The sequence below is a fragment of the Leucoraja erinacea genome, chromosome 25 (assembly GCF_028641065.1).
Source record: "Leucoraja erinacea ecotype New England chromosome 25, Leri_hhj_1, whole genome shotgun sequence".
Classification (NCBI taxonomy): Eukaryota; Metazoa; Chordata; class Chondrichthyes; order Rajiformes; family Rajidae; genus Leucoraja; species Leucoraja erinaceus.
The window spans coordinates 28161789-28183102 of record NC_073401.1 but is presented as its reverse complement, the minus strand read 5'-3'; the positions used below and the strand labels follow the sequence as shown (position 1 = coordinate 28183102).

Below are 21314 nucleotides of genomic sequence, written 5' to 3'. Positions count from 1 at the left end.
CAGGGTGGTGGGGTGGGACCAAGGTGGAGGGACCATGGTGGAGGGACCATGGTGGTGGGACCATGGTGGAGGGACCATGGTGGTGGGACCAGGGTGGTGGGACCATGGTGGTGGGACCAGGGTGGTGGGACCAGGGTGGTGGGACCAAGGTGGTGGGACCAGGGTGGTGGGACCATGGTGGAGGGACCAAGGTGGTGGGACCAGGGTGGTGGGACCATGGTGGAGGGACCAGGGTGGTGGGACCATGGTGGTGGGACCATGGTGGAGGGACCATGGTGGTGGGACCATGGTGGAGGGACCATGGTGGTGGGACCATGGTGGTGGGACCATGGTGGAGGGACCATGGTGGTGGAGGGACCATGGTGGAGGGACCATGGTGGAGGGACCAGGGTGGAGGGACCATGGTGGAGGGACCAGGGTGGTGGGACCAAGGTGGTGGGACCATGGTGGAGGGACCATGGTGGAGGGTGGGACCATGGTGGGACCAGGGTGGTGGGACCATGGTGGTGGGACCATGGTGGTGGGACCATGGTGGAGGGACCATGGTGGAGGGACCAGGGTGGTGGGACCAGGGTGGTGGGACCAGGGTGGTGGGACCAGGGTGGTGGGACCATGGTGGAGGGACCATGGTGGTGGGACCAGGGTGGTGGGACCATGATGGAGGGACCAGGGTGGTGGGACCAGGGTGGTGGGACCATGGTGGAGGGACCATGGTGGAGGGACCAGGGTGGTGGGACCAGGGTGGTGGGACCATGGTGGAGGGACCAGGGTGGTGGGACCAGGGTGGTGGGACCATGGTGGAGGGACCAGGGTGGTGGGACCAAGGTGGTGGGACCATGGTGGAGGGACCAGGGTGGTGGGACCAGGGTGGTGGGACCAGGGTGGTGGGACCAGGGTGGAGGGAGCAGGGTGGAGGGACCATGGTGGAGGGACCATGGTGGTGGGACCATGGTGGAGGGACCAGGGTGATGGGACCACGGTGGTGGGACCATGGTGGAGGGACCAGGGTGGTGGGACCAGGGTGGAGGGAGCAGGGTGGTGGGACCAGGGTGGTGGGACCAGGGTGGAGGGGACAGGGTGGTGGGACCATGGTGGAGGGACCATGGTGGAGGGACCATGGTGGAGGGACCAGGGTGGTGGGACCATGGTGGAGGGACCATGATGGCTTTGGAGACATCTCTGGCTGAGGGGAGCAGCAGTGGATCGCCCCGGCCACCGGGGGGCGCTGATGAACGACTATAGTAGTGGCAGCTCCGTGCCACAAGGCGGCGCTGGCGGGTTGGGGGGGGGGCGGCAGTGACAGTTCCCGGCCACCCAGGGGGGGGGTGGATGGGGGCCAGTGACAGTGCTACTTCCCGGCCACGTGGGGCCGCTGTTGGACGGCAGTAGCAGTGGATCCTCCGTGCCAGCAGGGGCCGCTGTGGGGTGACACGTAGCCGCGCCGCCTCCCGACCACCAGGGGCCGCTGTTGGACGGCAGTGACAGCGCCGCCTCCCACCACCAGGGGCCGCTGTTGGACGGCAGTGACAGCGCCGCCTCCCACCACCAGGGGCCGCTGTTGGACGGCAGTGACAGCGCCGCCTCCCACCACCAGGGGCCGCTGTTGGACGGCAGTGACAGCGCCGCCTCCCACCACCAGGGGCCGCTGTTGGACGGCAGTGACAGCGCCGCCTCCCACCACCAGGGGCCGCTGCCGGTGCCCCCTCCCTCCGTCACCGGCCGGCGTGGGTGTGGGCGGGGCGACGGCGCTGCTGCTGCAACAGGGCCCGGGGTCGGGGTCGGGGATGCGAGGCGGGCCCGGGGGAGGCCGCGCTCAGCCCGGGGAGCAGGGCTGAGTGTGGGGATTGCTGGAGGGAGGGGGGGAGGAAGATGTATAGTGAGTGTGGAGGAGAGGAGGGAGGAGGGGGGGGGAAGCTGCTATGAGAATGCAGGGTGAGATGAGTGTGGAGGGAGAGGAAGAAGGGGGAAGATGCTATAAGAATGCAAGGTGAGGTGAGTGTGGAGGAGAGGAAGAAGGGGGAAGTTGATAGGAGAATGCAGGGTGAGGTGAGTGTGGAGGAGAGGAGAGGGAGGGAGACGATAGGAGAATGCAGGGTGAGGTGAGTGTGGAGGAGAGGAGAGGGAGGGAGATGCTAGGAGAATGCAGGGTGAGGTGAGTGTGGAGGAGAGGAGGGAGGAAGGGGGAAGACGCTATAGGAATGCAGGGTGAGGTGAGTGTGGAGGAGAGGAAGGAGGGAGGGGGAAGATGCTATAGGAATGCTAGGGTGAAGTGAATGGAGAGAGAGGGGGAAGACGATAGGAGAATGCAGGGTGAGATGAGTGTGGAGGAGAGGAAGAAGGGAGAAGATGCTATAAGAATGCAGGGTGAGGTGAGTGTGTGGAGGAGGAGGGGAGGGGAAGATGCTATAAGAATGCAGGGTGAGTGTGGAGGAGAGGAGGGAGGGAGGGGGTGAGATGCTGTAAGAATGAGGGTGAGGTGAGTGAGAGGAGAGGAAGGAGGGAGAAGATGCTATGAGAATGCAGGGTGAGGTAAGTGTGGAGGAGGGAGGGAGGGAGAAGACGCTAGGAGAATGCAGGGTGATGTGAGAGTGGAGGAGAGGATGGAGGGAGGGGGAGGACGCTATGAGAATGCAGGGTGAATGAGGAGGGAGGAAGGGGGAAGACGCTACGACAATGCAGGGTGAGAGTGGAAGAGAGGGGGGAGGATGCCATGAGAATGCAGGGTGAGTGTGGAGGAGAGGAGAGGGAAGGAGGGGGAAGACGCTACGACAATGCAGGATGAGAGTGGAGGAGAGGAGGGAGGGAGGGGGAAGACGCTAGGAGAATGCAGGGTCAGAGTGGAGGAAGAGGGGGAGGATGCTATGAGAATGCAGGGTGACTTGGACAGGTTGAGGGAGTGGGCAGATACATGGCAGATGAAGTTTAATGTGGATAAATGTGAGGTTATCCACTTTGGTAGCAAAAACAGGAAGGTAGATGATTATCTGAATGGAATCAAGTTGGGAAAAGTGGAAGTACAACGGGATCTGGGGGTCCTTGTACATCAGTCAATGAAAGTAAGCATGCAGGTATAGCAGGGAGGGAGGGAGAGAGAGATGGGGGAGGGGAAAGAGAAAGAGAGAGGGAGAGGAGGAATGAGGGGGTGAAGAAGGGTGCTGGGCGAGGAAGGTGGAGGGGAAGGGTGGAGGAAGGAGAGTGAAATAGGGATGGGGAGAGAGAGATGGCGGGGGAGGGAGGTAACCGAGTGGATGTTGGAGGGGAGGTGGCTGAGGAGGTTGAGGGAGGAGAGAGAGGGGAGAGGGCGTTGGCGAAGGAGGTGAGAAGGATGGCAGGGAGGGAGGGTGAGAGAAGATGGGAGAGACGGAGGGGAGGGCAGGATAGTGAGGGGGGTGGAGCAGGAAGGGTTGGGGATAGGATAGAGGGATGGAGGGGGTGTGTGGGAGAGGAAAAAAAGAGCGGAGGGATGGTGTGGGGGTGGAGGAAATGAGTAGGAGCGGAGGGGGAAATAAGTGAAGGGGTGCTTGGAGAAGAGGGGAAGGGAGGAGAGGGGGAGGAGTGGAGGGTGGGGAAGATGGAGGGGAGAGGCTGAGGGAGAGCGGGGTGGGTTGAGGAGGATAGAGGGTAGGGGGAGAGAGAGGATAGAGGAGGGAGGGGGGGTTGGAAAGTGAGACGGGAGAGAGGGGAATAACTAAACTAAATACAGTACAACAAGGTCATCGTTGTTTTCTGGTGCAAAGGTTGAGGTGAATATGACGTGACCATAAACAAAACTAAACCATGCCGAGCAAAGATACTAGAGGAGTAAGATAGACCACTCTTACAAAAACCAATGGACTGACCTGTAGTACGCAACGGAGTGGAACTGCCGCCATTTTGGGAATAAGACTCCGACTTCCGCTATGCGTCTCGCAGTTTAATCCACGTCAGTCCATTGGGTTTTGCAGGAGTTTATCTTGGTCTAACTTAGCCTTCTATGATCTCTGTTTATAATAATGTGCTACTTTTTTTTTAAACAAAAAGGAAAATTGCGTATAATATGGTCGACCGGTAGGCGCAATGAAAGGTTTCTGGACCATATGCATTCTATGATTTTTGGCTCCTCTAGTACCTTTGGTGCTGAGTGAGGCTGGAGCGGGGGGGAAGTAAGTTGACCATGGACAGCGTCCAATATCTAAACCGGCTTGTGTGGTCTAAATGCGCAGAGGCAGAATGCTGAGGAACTGGGGTGTCATCGGGGGGATTGCCGCCGCCCTGGCAGCGAGTATCTACGTGTTGTGGGGGCCGATTACCGATAGGAAGAAGCGCCGGAGAGGTACGTGTACCAGCAGTGCTACCGACGCGACCCTCCCCGTCCGCCCCTCTCCCAGTGTTGCACGCTGCCCTGTAACTTTTTTTACAAGGATAAACTATAATACAACTATGTTACAGTCCTTGTCCAAGATGTATTCAACCCCCCCGCGGTGCCCAGCGGTCCCGGAAATCCCCCACGGTGCCCGTGGACAGCGCGTAGTCCCTCTCTCGTACCACCCAGTTGCGGACGTAACCCCGGAAAAGGGGCGGGCAGCCGGCTCGGGCAGAGCCCTCTTCCGCCTGGCGCTGTGATGGCCAAGCCCAGGAGCAACCCAACCAGAACATCTTCAGCCCCAACCAGACGGCTGGCGGGTCTGTTGAACCACGAGGGGAAAAGGGTTGCATGGGACTCCACGCTGCAGTAGCCTCCACCCTAGCTGCCCGATGCCCGAAACCCCGTCGAGGCCCAGCCCTGGTCCGCACCCTTTTGCCCGAGGGGTGAGAGGAGACAAGGCCTCGTGTTTCCAATCATTGTGGGCCGATCGTTGAACCGTCCCGTGTTCGCTGTGACCGGCCGTGGTTGAGCTCGAGTTATTGACCGGCCCTTGGCCCTTGCTGTGTTCCAGGGCTGGTCCCCGGCCTCCTCAACCTGGGCAACACCTGCTTCATGAACTCCCTGCTGCAGGGGCTGTCCGCCTGCCCCTCCTTCGTCCGCTGGCTCGGGGACTTCACCACTCGCTACCGTCTGGACGCTTCCCTGGAGGAACGCAGCCCCTACCTCTCCGTCACCCTCCACCGATTACTCCGAGGTGAGTCTACAAACCAGGAGCAGCAGAGGGTGGTGAATCTGTGGAGCTCGTCGCCACAGACGTCTGTGGAGGCCAAGTCAATGGGTACTTTCAAGGCGGAGATTGATAAGATTCTTGATTAGTACGGGTGTCGGGGGTTATGGGGAGAAGGCAGGAGAATGGGCTTGAGAGGGAGAGATAGATCAGCCATGATTTGAGGAATTTCAGGAAGGACATCCTTGTGATTGAGACAGTGCAGCGTAGGTTCACGAGATTGCCCCCTGGGATGGCGGGACTGTCATATGAGGAAAGATTGAAAAGACTAGGCTTGTATTCACTGGAGTTTAGAAGGATGAGGGGGATCTTATAGAAACTTATAAAAGGACTGGACAAACTAGATGCAGGAAAAATGGTCCCAATGTTGGGCGAGTCCAGAACCAGGGACCACAGTCTTAGAATAAAGGGGAGGCCATTTAAGACTGAGAAGGTGAGAAAAACCGTTTTCACCCAGAGAGTTGTGATTTTGTGGAATTCCCTGCCACAGAGGGCAGTGGAGGCCAAATCACTAGATGGATTTAAGAGAGAGTTAGATAGAGCTCTAAGGGCTGGTGGAATCATGGGATATGGGGAGAAGGCAGGCGCGGGTTATTGATTGGGGACAATCAGCCATGATCACAATGAATGGCGGTGATGGCTCGAAGGGCCGAATGGCCTCCTCCTGCACCTATTTTCTATATTTCTATGATTGAATGGCGGAGTAGAATCGATAGGCCGAGAAGCCTAATTCTACTCCTAAGACCTCCGATCCTAACTGATAATTCTTTTCACCGTCTCTTGCCAAGAGGGTGCTGAGGCAACTCCTTGCAACTGATCTTCACCTTGAAGTCAGACACGAAATGCTGGAGCAACTCAACGGGTCAGGCACCAACTCTGGCGAGAAGGGGTGGGTGACGTTTCGGGTCGAGGGACCCTTCTTCGGACTAAGAGTCAGGGGAGAGGGAGACACAGAGATATGGAAGGGTAAAGTGTGAAAAAAAAGATCAAAGGGTCAGGTTGAAACCGAAGACAGACACAAAAGGCTGGAGTAACTCAACGGGACAGGCGGCATCTCTGGGGAGAAGGAACAGGCGACGTTTCGGGTCGGGACCCTTGGTCAGGCTGAGGGTCATGGGGAGAGGGGGACGTGAGATGTAGATAGTACTTGGGAGAGAGGAATGGAAGATGTGCAGAAAGTAAGGATGATCAAGGAAAGGTGGGGCCCACAATGGTCCATTGTTGGTTGTCATTGTCTCCTCTGCTAGCAGTATTATCCGGCACCGGCGAGACGTCGGAGGACGTGGTGGATGCGGGGAGCCTCCTGGAGGTGTTGCGGATGTACAAGTGGCAAATGTCGTCCTTCGAAGAGCAGGTAAGCACCAGGGCTGTAAAGCCGCAGAGTGATACAGCGCAGAAAACAGGCCCTTCCGCCCAACTTGCACATGCCAACCACGAGTCCCGCCCGCCCGCCTGCGTTTGGCCCATTACCCCCTAAACCTTTCTTGTCTTTGATTGGTACGGGTGTCGGGTTACGCGGAGAAAGCAGATGAATGGGGTTAGGAGGGAGAGATAGATCAGCCACGATTGAATGGGGGAGTAAACTTGATGGGCCGAATGGCCTAATTCTTCTCCTATCACTTATGACCGTATGTATGCAAACAGTCACCACATAAAGGTCACCAACAAAGTGACAAAGAATGGCCTACTCCTGCACCTATTGTCTATTGTCTGTCTACGGGCAGTGATTTGGCAAAGACCGCCCGTCCCTGCCACACTGCTCCGCGCTTTGTTTCCTGTCACGGGAGAAGGTGCTGATTTCCCACCACGTACAGCCCTTGGCTTGACTGCCCTTCCCCTCTGCCCCCCCAGGATGCCCACGAGCTGTTCCACGTGCTCACCTCGGCCCTGGAGGATGAGCGGGACCGCCAGCCACAAGTCGCCCACCTGTTCGATGTTCACTCTCTGGAGGTAAAGTTTCAGTTTAGTTTAGAGAGACAGCGTGGCCGGAAACAGGCCCTTCGGCCCGCCGAGTCCGCGCCGACCAGCGATCCCCGCACACTAACACTATCCTACACACACTAGGGACGATTTACAATTTACACCAAGCCAATTAGCCCGCAAACCTGCATGTCTTTGGAGTGCGGGGGGAGACCGAAGATCTCGGAGAAAATCCACGGGGAGAACGTACAAACTCCGTACAGACAGCACCTGTAGTCGGGATCGAGGCCGGGTCTCAAGCGCTGTGAGGCAGCAACTCTACCGCTGCGCCAACGTGACTGCTTTATTGCCACATGTCCTGAAACGCAACACGGAAAATCCTACGTGCAGCAACGACAGCGGCAGCAGCACAGCGGGCTGTAAACGTGGCACTCAACACATAATGTGATAAACAACCAAACAGTTTGATAAATTAAGAAACAGCAATATAGTGCAAGAATTAAATAAAAACTAATCTAGCAGCGTTAAACTGGGATTGTATTTAGTTTAGTTGTGAGACAGAGCGTTGAAGCATTTGTTCCCTGCAGCTTCTTCCACCGAGTCAAAGACCTGAGAGCAAAGCGGATCCAGTGACAGTTATTCTGGGACTGGACCCATCACTGCTGAACCTGCAGATGTTTTCAAGAGAGAGTTAGATATAGCTCTTAGGGCGAAGGGAATCAAGGGATATGGGGAGAAAGCAGGATCATCCTGATTCTGGATGATCAACCGTGATCATATTGAATGGTCAAATTTGGCTGGAAGGGCCGAATGGCCTACTCCTGCACCGACAATGATACCAAAGGCAATTAACCTACAAACACACTCGTCTTTGGGGTGAGGGGGAATCCAGAGCACTCGGAGAAAACCCACGCAGGTCACGGGGAGAAGGTGCAAACTCTGTACAGACAGCACCCAGTGCGGCCCTAACACTATCCTGCACACCGGGGATAATTGAACATGCTCTCCGAAGGTAGACACAAAATGCTGGCGAATCCCAGTGGGTCAGGCTGCATCTGTAGAGAAAAGGAATGGGTTACGTTTCGGGTCGAGACCCTCCTTCAGACTCCAGCAGGCTGGATAATCGTGCTCTCTCTCCTTGCCTTTTGTAGACCCCACCAGCATCAGAGGGCAGCCAGCCCAGCTGCAGGAGCCGGGGTAAGAATCTGAGTCAGAAAACTTTCCGCGGCGACATGGTTTAGCTTCAGCTTTAGGTTTCTTACCTGTTTAGCTCTGTTTTGCACGCTCTCCACATCAGATGTGTTAACGCCACACATAAACAGACTCAAGTCAAACTCAAGTACAATGGAACGAGGAAAGGGGAAGGTACAGGGTACAGAATGTAGTTCTCAGCGTTGTGTGGGAGGTGGGTTTCTTCCGGGTGACAATAGACAATAGGTGTAGGAGCAGGCCATTTGACCCAGCACCACCATTCAATGTAATCAGTACCCCGTTCCTCCCTTCTCCCCATATCCCCTGACTCCACTATCTTTAAGAGCCCTATCCAGCTCTCTCTTGAAAGCATCCAGAGAACCTGCCTCCACTGCCCTCTAAGGTAGAGAATTCCACAGACTCACCACTCTCTGTGAGAAAAAGTGTTTCCTCGTCTCCGTTTTAAATGGTTTATTCCTTATTCTTAAACTATGGCCCCTGGTTCTGGACTCCCCCAACATCTGGAACATGTTTCCTGCCTCTAGCGTGTCCAAGCCCTTAATAATCTTATATGTTTCAATGAGATGGCCTCTCATCCTTCTAAACTCCAGAGTGTACAAGCCCAGCCGCTCCATTCTCTCAGCATGTGACAGTCCCGTCATTCCGGGAATTAACCTTGTAAACCCTACGCTGCACTCCCTCAATAGCAAGAATGGCCTTCCTATCGATACACCATCGAAAGATTACAACTGCACACACCATTGTTCATTGTTTCGATGGTATCATCTTCATTATTGCCTGCTGATTTTTTTTGCTTTCTTTCTGAAGTTGATTTGAGCCTTTTCGTAGACAATACTGCTTTGGAGTTCCCTCTTGCTCAACTTTCCCTTCGTTTAGCTCCGAGATACAGCGTGGAAACAGGCCCCTCGGCCAAACTGGATCCACGCTAACCCATCGGTCACCTGTACACACTAGTTCTATGTTATCCCACTTTCTCATCCACTCCCTTCACAATAGGGGCAATTCACAAAGGGCCAATTAACCCACACACCTGCACCTCTCTCTTTGGAGCGTGGGAGGAAACAGGAGCACCCGGAGAAAACCCAGACAGTTGGCGGGGAGAACGTGCAAACTCCACTCTGACAGCACTCCAGTTGACGATGGAACCCGGGTCTCCGGTGGTGTGAGGCAGCGGCACTACCAGCTGCGCCACCGTGGCGCCCCTTGCCAATTGAAAATTAGAACATTGGCGCAGCGGTAGAGTTGCTGCCTTACAGCGCTCGCAACTTCGGAGACCCGGGTTCGATCCTGACCACGGGCGCTGTCTGTACGTTCTCCCCGTGACCTGCGTGGGTTTTCTCCGGGATCTTCGGTTTCCTCTCACACTCCAAAGACATACAGGTATGTAGGTTAATTGCCCCTAGTTTGCGTAAGACTGTGTTAATGTGCGGGGATCGCTGGTCGGCACGGTCTCGGTGGGCCGAAGGGTCTGTTTCTGCGCTGTATCTCTCAACTAAACTAAACTAAAAACTGCAGATGCTAGAAATCTAAATTCGAACAAAAAAGTGCTGGAAACACTCAGCAGGTCAGGCATCATCTGTGGAAAATCATCAGTTAACATTTCTGGTCTGAGACTTTTGTTGATAGAACAGGAACAGGCCCTTCAGCCCACGATTTTTTAGTTTAGTTTAGAGATACAGCGCAGAAATGGGCCCTTCGGCCCACCGAGCCCACGCTGACCAGCGATCCCCGTACACTAGCACTTTCAATCAATCAATCAATCAATCAATCAACCTTTGTTGTCATCTTGCAAAGCAACCATTTTACAGTGCAAAATGAGAAGATGTTTCCCTGGGAATACCAGAGCATCGCACATGAAACTTAAACATTTCACACATAATAACAGTAAAAACAATCCAGTCCCTGATGAAACAGTATAAACAATTAAAAGCAGGTAAAACAGCAACATTAAAATACAGTAAAAACAGTCATTAAAATGTCCAGGGCAACTGATTTGAGTGGCCAGTACCAGAGTTATTAAATTGTCAGTGCAAAGCAGCAGAATCAGGTGGAGTGACTGTTTAGCAGCCTCACAGCCTGTGGCAGGAAGCTGTTTAGCAGTCTGGTAGTCCGGGCTTTGATGCTACGGTATCTCTTGCCTGATGGCAGGAGATCCAGATGTGTGTGGAGGGGGTGCACTTTGTCCTTAGCTATTCTCAGAGCTTTTTTCAGACAGCGGCTCTGGAACAGTTCTTGTACCAAGGGTAGGGAGACGCCAATGATCCTTTCTGCTCCCCTCGCTACCTTCTGCAGAGCCTTCCTGTCTGAGCAGTTACAGTTAGAGTACCACTTGTTTATGCAGCACGTGAGTACAGATTCCACCGTGCCCCTGTAAAAAGTCCTGAGGATGTTGGTAGGGAGTGTTGTTCCTGGACCAGGTGAGACTGTCTGTAATTTGCACTCCGAGGAACTTTATGCTCTCCACTCTCTCCACCGTGGTGCCACTGATGTTGAGGGGTGTGTGTTTTGGCTGCGCCCTCCTGAAGTCGACAATCATCTCCTTTGTTTTGTCGACGTTTAATGCTAAATTGTTGTTGCCGCACCAGTCCACTAGTTGTTTCACTTCCTCCCTGTGCATTGTTTGATCATCTCCGCTGATGAGTCTCACCACTGTTGTGTCATCTAATGTTTCCCACACATTAGGGACAATTTATAATCTTTACTAAAGCCAACCAATCTACAAACCTTTGGAGTGTGGGAGGAAACCGGAGCACTCGGAGAAGACCCATGCAGGTCACGGGGAGAACGTACAAACTCCGTGCAGACAGTGCCCGTAGTCGGGATCGAACCAGGGTCTGTGGCGCCGTGAGGCAGCAACTCTACCGCTGCGCCACCGTGCTGCCCTGATTTTCTGGCAAGGTCCTTGAACTGTTTCTCCCCGAGGTGCTGCCTGACCTGCCGAGTATTCCCTGCCTCGTTCTTGTTTGCTTTCCCCTGCTCATTGATATCTTTCCTGTTCAAGGTCCTCTGCTGCTGCCACCGAGCCCGTGGAAATCCCAGCACCCTTTCCATGGTCGGCTAACCAGTAACATGGTGTGTAAACAGTGTGAACAGCAGGTGGGTGAGCCCCCCCCCCCCCCCCCCCCCCTTTTGTTCCCCTCGAACCCAATCTTTTGCACAAGGATCTCCGCACGTCACTTTAGTTCCGTTACCAAGTAGTTTTGTTTATTTTCCTGTATCTTGTTGTGTTGTTGTAAATCAATTTCCCTCCGGGGATAAATAAAGTTGTTTGGTAGCCATGATTCTAATCTTGTACAAACTGCGCCTCTTCTCTGCAGAGTCCTGTCCGATACGACACGTTCGACAGCCTCTCCCTCACCATTCCCGCGGTGACCTGGGTACGTAGTACAGCCCGCACGTTGAAGACTCCGTTGTTTCGTATCATGTCCAGGTCCACCACCGATTTTCCGGCACCCGTGCTTCCAGAGCCTTGCCGTATTGTCTGTGTTTTGCCGGAACAACAGAGGTCACGGCTTGTATCATGTCCAGGTCCACCACCGATTTTTCCGCACCCCGTGCTTCCAGAGCCTTGCCGTATTGGGGGGGTCACGGGGGGGGGGGGGGGGGGGTGAGATACCGGCCCGCAAAGTCGGCCGCAGAAGATGGCTGTGGGGACGGATCTGCCCGCGAGGTCTCGACCCGAAACGTCACCCGTTCCTTCTCTCCAGAGATGCTGCTTGTCCCACCGAGTCACTCCAGCTTTTTGCGTTGTTTTCTTTGCCAGCATGATTAAGCGGGATAACGTAGAACTAGTGTGAACGGTTGATCGATGTTCGGCGTGGACTAAATGGGCCGAAGGGCCTGATTCCATGGCGTATCTTTAAGAAAATATGGGGGTGGGATTTAATCCTGAAAAATGTCAGCTGGAGTAGACAGAATGGTGGGGCTGAGGAAGGAATGAGAAGGGCATTGTCGTATACATGCCATAAGGTTATGATAGGAACAGAATTAGGCCATTCGGCCCACCAAGTCTACTCTGCCATTCAATCATGGCTGATCTATCTCTCCCTCCTAACCCCATTCTCTTGTCCTCTCCCCGTAACCTCTGACACCCGTACTAATCAAGAATCTATCTATCCCTGCCTTCAAAATATCCACTGACTTGGCCTCCACAGCCTTCTGTGGCAAAGAATTCCACAGATTCACCAACCTCTGGCTAAAGAAATTCCTCCCCATCTCCTTCCTAAAGGAACGTTGTTTAATCCTGAGGCTGTGACCTCTAGTTCTAGACTCTCCCACTAGTGGAAACATCCCCTCCACATCCACTACATCCAGGCCGGTCACTACTCAATGAGGTCCCCCCTCATTCTTCTAAACTCCAGCGAATGCAGGCCCAGTGCCGCCAAGTGCTCATCATATGTTAACACACTCATTCCTGGGATCATTCTTGTACACGGTGCCCTTGGGATCCTAAGGGCAAAAGAACAGATAGATACATTGTCAGAGAAGGCTCACTTGCTATCATTAGCCATAGCTTAAAGCCCTGTGCCACTGTACGAGTTCATTCCAAGAGCTCTCCCGAGTTTAAAAAAAATCAAACTTGTGGTAAGCACGGAGAATGAACGTAGCGGGTACATCGGAGCTCAGGGACGTCTCTTAACGACTCGTAACGCTAACGGCAGGTACTCGGGAAGACTCGTGAAGATGTTTCAACATGATGAAAAATGTCCACGAGAGCATAGAACTAGTGTGAACGGGTGATCGATGGTCGGTGTGGACTCAGTGTGCCAAAGGGCCTGTTTCCTTGTTGTATCTCTAAACTCATTTATCCACCATTTATCCCTTGCAGGGTCGACCCGTGACGCTGGATCTTTGTCTACAACACTTCATCTCTACAGAGTCCATCAAGGACGTGACGTGTGAGAACTGCAGCAAGGTAAATGCAGCCCGATGGTTCAGCGGTGCTTCATTGACACACGGGCCTCGACACAGTGAAACACCATTTTTCTGCATACAATTCAGCAAAATCTTTCCATTCAAGAGCACAATCATTCCTCAATACATACGTGTAAGAGTGCTACATGACACTGGGGCAGTACACAAGAGCCGGCACATTGCTGGCACCAACCTCTATCCTTCAAATTCACAGTTGCTAAAAATGTAGAGGCTTCACTTGGCCTTCCAGGCCCAATGTTGTATGATGCAACCATGTAGATCACACAATCACTCACTCTCCCCCTATCTCCCTCCTCCTCCCCCTCTCACCCACCCCCTCTCACTCACCCCCTCTCTCCCTCACTCTCACTTCCCCTCTCTCCCTCCTCTACTCCTCTCTCCCTCTCCCTCCCTCCCTCCCTCTCTCCCTCTGTCTCTCTCACTCTCCCTCCCTCTCTCTCCTCCCTCTCTCCTCCTCTCTCTCGCCTTTCTCTCTTTCTCTCTACTCCCCTCCCTCTCCCCTCTATCGACCCCCTTCTCTCTCTACCTCCCTCTCTATATCTCTCTCCCTCCCTATCCCCCTCTCTCTATCTCTCTCCCTCCCTCCCTCTCTCTCACCCTCCTCCTCCTCTTCTCCTCCCTCCTCTTCTCCCCCTCCCTCCCCCTCTCTCCCTCCCTTCTTCCCTCTCCCTCACTCTCTCTCCCTCTCCCTCTCTCCCTTTCTCCTTCGCCCCCTCTCTCCCTCGCTCACCCACGCTCTCTCTTTCTCACACACACACACTCCAGACATATTTGGAACATTTATTTATTTATAGATATGACGAGGTTGTTGCCAGGACTCGAGGGCCTGAACTACAGGGAGAGGTTGAGCAGGCTGGAACTCTATTCGGTAGAGAGAGAGCTGGATGATGAGGGGTGATCTTCCAGAGATGTATAAGATCTTGAGAGGAAAAGATAGGGCGAATACACAGTCCTATCTCCCCCATCTCCCCCCCCCCCCCGCCAGGGGTAGGTTTAATAGGAACCTAGAGGGCCACTTTTTTACATAAAGGGTGGTGGGTGTATGGAACGAGCTGCCGGAGGAGGTAGTTGAGGCAGGGCCTATCACAACATTTGAACAGGCACATGGATAGGACAGGTTTAGAGGGATATGGGCCAAATGCAGAAAGGTGGGACTTGTGTAGATGGGACATGTTGGACAGCATGGGCAAGTTGGGCCGAAGGGCCTGTTTCCACGCTGTATGACTCTATATATCTCATATTTAAAATACACTCACCATAGATTTTAATTTATATTTATATCTCTCTCTTTTAAATTCTGGGAACTCTTTCTGTTCTTTCACTAAATCAGGTCGAGGGGAAGCAGAGTGGTTGGATTCCAGGAAGCCATCGGACAACCTTCATCAAACAGCTGAAGATCGGCAAGGTGGGCTTGTGTCCGTGATCGCAAATTGCTTTTGGATGTTGATAGCTGCCGAGTCCAGTGCAAAGTCAGAAGTGATAGGAGCAGAATCGGGCCATTCGGCCCATCGACTCTACTCCGCCGTTCAGTCATGGCTGATCGATCTCTCCCTCCCAGCCCCATTCTCATGCCTTCTCCCCATAACCCCTGACACCCATAACTAATCAAGAACTGTGGCGCAGCAGTAGAGTTGCTGCCTCGCAGCGGCAGAGACTGGGGTTCGATCCCGACTAGGGGTGCTTGCTTGTACGGGGTTTGTGCATTCTCCCCATGACCGCGTGGGTTTTCCCCGAGATCTTCGGTTTCCTCCCACACTCCAAAGACGTACAGGTTTGTAGGTTTAAGAAAGAACTGCAGATGCTGGTAAATGGAGCGGCTGGGCTTGTATACTCTGGAATTTAGAAGGATGAGAGGGAATCTTATTGAAACATATAAGATAAGCTAGAGGCAGGAAACATGTCCCCGATGTTGGGGGAGTCCAGAACCAGGGGCCACAGTTTAAGAATAAGGGGTAAGCCATTTAGAACGGAGATGAGGAAACACTTTTACACACAGAGAGTGGTGAGTGTGTGGAATTCTCTGCCTCAGAGGGCGGTGGAGGCCGGTTCCCTGGAAACTTTCAAGAGAGAGCTAGATTGGACTTAAAAATAGCGGAGTCGGGCGATAGGGGGAGAAGGCAGGAACGGGGTACTAATTGTGGATGATCAGCCATGATCACATTGAATGGTGGTGCTGGCTCGAAGGGCCGCATGGCCTACTGCACCTATTGTCTATTGTAAATTCGAAGGTAGACACATGCTGGAGAAACTCAGTGGGTGAGGCAGCATCTATGGAGAGAAGGAATTGGCGACGTTTCGGGTCGAGACCCTTCTTCCTTCTCTCCATAGCTGCTGCCTCACCCGCTGAGATTCTCCAATATTTTGTGTCTGGTGGTTTGTAGGTTAATTGGCTTGGCATAAATGTAAAATTGTGTGTGTTGGATAATGTTGGTTTGCGGGGATGGCTGGTCGGCGCGGACTCGGTGGGCCGAAGGGCCTGTTTGCGCGCTGTGTCTCTAGACTGTAAAACTAACCTGTGCTGACTCTTCTTGTTGTGAGCTCCCGCAGTGCCTGTGCATCCACCTGCAACGACTGTCCTGGTCCAGCCAGGGGAGCCCTCTGAAGCGCAACGAGCACGTGCAGTTCAGCGAGTTCCTCTCGCTCGACGCCTACAAGTACCGCGGGCCGGCGTGGCGGCGGCACGGGCAGCGGCGGCTGAGCCGAGCGGCCAGCACCGGCAGTCTGCCGTGTATGCTGGAGGCAGCCCTGCTGAGCAAACCAGGTACGCACCGCCCACCGTCACATTGTCAAGCTGCAGAGATTTACCGGACTTTAGACGAGAGAGAGAGAGATACAGGCCCTTCGGCCCATCGAGCCCGCACCGACCAGCGATCACGACCCCCCCCTACACTAATTCTATCCGACACACACCAGGGACAAGTTACAGAAGTCGAACAACCTACAAACCCGCACGTCTTTGGAGTGTGGGGGGAAACCGAAGCACCCGAAGATAAGTCACGCGGTCACTGGGAGAACGTGCAAACTCCTCGCAGACAGCACCCTAGGTCAGGATCGAACCTGGGTGTCTGGCGCTGTAAGGAGGCAACCCTACCGTGCCGCCCTAGAAATTAGGTGCAGGAGTAGGCCATTCGGCCCTTCGAGCCTGCTCTAAGCCCTGAGCTACAGGGAGAGGTTGAGCAGGCTGGGACTCTATTCCTAGCAGCGCAGGTGGATGAGGGGTGGGGGTAGCACAGTTGCTCAGCGGTAGAGTTGCTGCCTCACAGCGCCAGAGGCCCGGGTCCGATCCCGACTACGGGTGCTTGTCTGTACGGAGTTTGTACGTTCTCCCCGTGGGGTTTCTCCGAAATCTTCGGTTTCCTCCCACACTCCAAAGGCGTGCAGGCTTGTAGGTTAATTGGTTTGGTATAAAATGTAAATCGGCCCCTAGTGCGTGCAGGATATTGTCAGCGTGCGGGGATCGCTGGCCGGCACGGACTGGGTGTTTCCTAGACTAGAAGGACCTTTATCCCGGGGGTGGAAGTGTCCAAGGCAAGTGGGAGTACCTTTAAGGTGAGAGGGACAAAGTGTAAAGGAGGTCTTCTGTGATTCCATGCAGGGTCAACTCTACCCAGCCTTGCTAAAATGCCCATGGCAAATGGAGCATGTTCATCATCCCTGCTGTCATCTTTAACCACTACACCGTCCATTGGCACTGCAAGTTACTCGTGAGTCCATTTAATATTTCTCTTCCGCCCCCTCTCTCCCCTCCAACTCCATCCCCCAATATTGTTCCATATGTCAAAATAAAATTACGGGTTCATTCAAACGTGTTACCGCATCAAAAATAGACCCAGAACACTGGAGTAACTCAGCGGGACAGGCAGCATCTCTGGAGAACACGGGCTGGTGACGTTTCCGGTTTGGGCGAGAAGGCAGGAGAACGGGGTCGAGAAAGGCAAATAGATCACAGCTATGACCAAATGGCGGGGCAGACTCAATGGGCTGAATGGCCTAAGTCCAGTCCTGTGTCCTATGGACCCTTCTTCAGACTGAGAGTCGTGTGGTAGGGAGAAAGCTGGAAGAGAGGAGGGGCAGGACAAAATCTGGGAAGTAATGTGGATACAGGTGAGGTGGGGGGGGGGGGGGGGGGATAGCAATAGGTAGATGGTTGGACAAAGGCCACAGATCAAAAGAGGGAAGGTATGAGCCAAGATTGTTTGCATTGCATGAGCAGGCACTATCATAATGTTGCAGGTGCTATCCCAACGTTTAAGAGACATGTGGACAGATACATGGATAGGACAGGTTTAGAGGAGTATGGGCCAAGAACAAGATACATCCCAGCGAAGTCCGATGAAAGAAGGATCTCCAATGAGGTAGATGGGAGCTCAGGACCGCTGGCTGCAGCTCAGCAGCAAACCATATCTGAAGAAGGGTCTCGAGCCGAGACGTCACATATTCCTTTCCTCCAGAGATGCTGCCTGACCAGCTTTTTGTGCCTGTCTTATATTTGAAGGGGGTAAGGAGATGGTAGACACAAAAAGCTGGAGTAACTCAGCGGGTCAGGCAGCATCTCTGGAGAGAAGGAATGGGTAACGTTTCGGGTGGAGTTTGCACGTTCTCCCTGTGACCGCGTGGGTTTCCTCCGGGTGAATATTATTGAGGGTGGTGCAGCTGGTAGAGCCGGTGTGTGTGTGTGTCTTTGTGTGTCCCCATGTGTGTGTGTGTGTGTGTGTGTGTGTCTGTGTGTGTGCGTGTGTGTCCATGTGTATCTGTGTGTGTATGTGTGTGTGTCCATGTGTATCTGTGTGTCCGTGTGTATCTGTGTGTCTGTGTGAATCTGTGTGTCTGTGTGTATCTGTGTGTCTGTGTGTGTCCGTGTGTATCTGTGTGTGTGTCCATGTGTATCTGTGTGTCTGTGTGTGTGTCCGTGTGTATCTGTGTGTGTGTCCATGTGTATCTGTGTGTGTGTGTGTGTGTCTGTGTGTGTGTGTGTCTGTGTGTGTGTGTGTGTGTCTGTGTGTGTCTGTGTGTGTGTGTCCGTGTGTATCTGTGTGTGTGTCCATGTGTATCTGTGTGTGTGTGTGTCCGTGTGTATCTGTGTGTGTGTGTGTGTGTGTGTGTGTATGTGTGTGTCCGTGTGTATCTGTGTGTGTGTGTGTGTATCTGTGTGTGTGTGTGTGTGTGTGTCTGTGTGTGTGTCCGTGTGTATCTGTGTGTGTGTCCGTGTGTATCTGTGTGTATGTGTCCATGTGTATCTGTGTGTGTGTCCGTGTGTATCTGTGTGTATGTGTCCATGTGTATCTGTGTGTCCGTGTGTATCTCTGTGTGTCCATGTGTATCTGTGTGTGTGTGTGTGTCTGTGTGTGTCCATGTGTATCTGTGTGTCCGTGTGTATCTGTGTGTGTGTCCATGTGTATCTGTGTGTGTGTGTATGTGTATGTCCATGTGTATCTGTGTGTGTGTGTATGTGTATGTCCGTGTGTATCTGTGTGTGCGTGTGTGTCTGTGTGTGTCCGTGTGTGTGTCCGTGTGTATCTGTGTGTATCCGTGTGTATCTGTGTGTGTCCATGTGTGTGTGTGTGTGTGTCTGCGTGTGTGCGTGTCTATCTGTGTGGAGTTTGCACGTTCTCCCTGTGACCACGAGGGGGCGGGCCATTCCTCCCAGTACAGACTTCCTGCCCTCACGCCCCCTACAGGTCGCCGGTGTACTCGTTCCGCCTGATGTCGGTGGTGGTCCACCACGGGGACGTCCACTCGGGTCACTTTGTCACCTACCGCCGCTCGCCCTCCACCTCCAAGAACCCGCTGGCGCTGAGCAGCCAGTGGACCTGGATCTCGGACGACACCGTGCGCAGGGCCAGCCTGCAGGAGGTGCAAGCCTCCAACGCCTACCTCCTCTTCTACGAGCGGGTCCCGCCTCTGGCCCGGCACGCCAGCCGCGAGCTCGTACTGGGCAAGTAAGTGTGCGGCGAGTCGCACGGCGGAGGGACTTTGCCAGCTTCACCGTTGAAAGGGAGGTGAACTTCTGAAGAGATGGGACCTGATTATTGCCGAGCTGGTGGTGGCGTCTGCTTCAGTATCTGCAGTGAACCAAAGCGCGTAAATCAAACGGCTCCAGAATGTTGTATATATGTGGACTTTGACTGTTTGAACTAGCTGAGAGCTCTCTTGACATCATATTAGCACAGTGGAAGAGCTGCTGACTCACAGCTCCAGAGACCTCGGTTCGATCCTGACCTTGGGCGCTGTGTGTGTGTGTGTGTGTGGACTTTGCACGTTGCTGCGTGGGTTGCCACCTGGTGAATATTATTGGGGCGGGACAGTGGCACAGCGGGTAGAGTTGCTGCCTTACAGCGCCCGAGACCCGGGGTACCATCCTGACCTCGGTGCTGTCTGTACGGAGTTTGCACGTTCTCCCTGTGACCGCGTGGGTTTTCTCTGGTGGCTCCGGTTTCCTCCCGCGTCCCAAAGACGTGCGGGTCTACGGGTTAATTGGCCCTCTGCAAATCGGGAGTGGACGTGAAAATGGGATAACACAGGACTGGCGCGAACGGTGGTCGGCATGGACTCGTTGGGCCGAAGGGCCTGTTTCCATGCTGTACATTCCAACCAATCAAAGAAATTGGCATGCCCTGTGGAGTCTTTTGGGTTGGGACATGGTGTGTATGGTGATCGCTGGTCAGAGCAGACGGACTCGATGGGCCGAAGGGCCCGTTTCTGCTCCGTATCTCCAAAGTGAATCGGGGGTGAGCAACAGGAAGGGTCTGATCCAGGAGAAGTGTGAAGGGAACGGGAAAAGGCCGATCGCCAGGCCACGTAATTCGGACCCGCCTGCACCTTGTGGAGCGGACACCCACCAATGTTGACCCTTGCCTTCGCCCTTGGTGCACCCATCAATCTCCACAAGGTTCGCCTGTGTCTGTGTTCACTGTACATGAGAATGGGGGAAGGGGGGAAATGAAAACGTTTATACACGTTTGATTTTTTTAATACCTTTGTGAGAAAATAATGTGAAGTTCTGATTGTGTAAATGAGAAACTTCAGAAACGAAAGCAACTTTTGCACTAACCCAATGTACGCACATATATCTGACACGATGAAAGTGCTTTACAAGTGTTTTAATGAATTTGTTAAGCGGAAATGTAATAAAACGTTCATGAGCGTCAAATCTGGAGATTTGGAGGCAAGTTTATTTTTTTTAACTTTAGAAACTTTTAAAGTGGTGGCGCAGCGGTAGAGCTGCTGCCTCACAGTGCCGGAGACCCGGGTTTCATCCTGACTACGGGTGCGGTCTGTACGGAGTTTGTACATTCTCCCCGTGACCTGTGGGTTTTCTCCAGGTGCTCCGGTTTATTCCCCCCCACCCCACACTCACACTCCAAAGACAAACAAGTTTGTAGGTTGCGTAGGAAGGAACTGCAGATGCCGGTTTACATTGAAGATAGACACACAATGTTGGAGTAACTCAGCGGGTCAGGCAGCATCTCTGGGTAGAAGGAATGGGTGACGTTTCGGGTCGAGAGGTCTGAAGAAGGGTCTCGACCCGAAACGTCACCCATTCCTACTATCCAGAGATGCTGCCTGTCCCGCTGAGTAACTCCAACATGTTGTGTCTGTGCTCCCCTGCACACCGGCTTGTTAATCTGGCGACCAAACCTCGGGGCCCTTGTGGTCCAAGTATAGACACAGCCGGTTTGTAGTTTTAAGTGCTGCCCGCTGCAGGTTTGTAGGTTAATTGGCCTCTGTAAATTGTCCGTGTGTAGGATACTGCTAGTGTAGAGGATAATCGCTGGGCTGGGTGTGGATGGGTCTGTTTCCACGCTGTATCTCTAAAATCTGAGGCAGGGGCTGGCAACCTTATTCTGCATACGGGCTAGGACCCATGTCTGTGAGCGGATGGCAGGCCACGTCTATCGCCATAGTGTGACACTTGGTGTTTTTTGCATTCGTTTTCATGTGGTTTTCAGTTAGTTTTCTGCAGTTCCCAGATCAGCTCGCCTGCCCCGGGACTGGATGTAGCGCCCAGGTCGTGAAAACAAATTGAAACCAAAATATACCTGTGGGCCGATGATTTTGGGTTACGGGCTGAATCCAGCCCGTGGGCCACAGGTTGCCGACCCCCAGGCTAACCTT

General features: G+C 53.7%; 1 protein-coding gene across 4 annotated transcripts; it reads left to right on the top strand.

Moving 5' to 3' along the window:
- Positions 1-4156: 4156 nt before the first annotated feature.
- On the top strand, positions 4157-20355 carry LOC129709192 (ubiquitin carboxyl-terminal hydrolase 30-like). Of its 4 annotated transcripts, none has more exons than XM_055655377.1 (12): positions 4157-4312; positions 4917-5099; positions 6383-6486; positions 6984-7082; positions 8204-8249; positions 11266-11360; positions 11582-11641; positions 13093-13179; positions 14530-14604; positions 15738-15960; positions 16795-16903; positions 18878-20355. In XM_055655377.1, the coding sequence occupies exons 1-12, from the start codon at positions 4195-4197 to the stop codon at positions 19140-19142; spliced, it is 1464 nt and encodes a 487-aa protein (XP_055511352.1). In that variant the 5' UTR covers positions 4157-4194; the 3' UTR covers positions 19143-20355. The 4 variants fall into 4 exon arrangements, with proteins under 4 accessions (XP_055511352.1, XP_055511350.1, XP_055511354.1 ...); XM_055655375.1 differs by having other exon boundaries at positions 6380-6486; XM_055655379.1 differs by lacking the exon at positions 6984-7082.
- Positions 20356-21314: the final 959 nt, after the last annotated feature.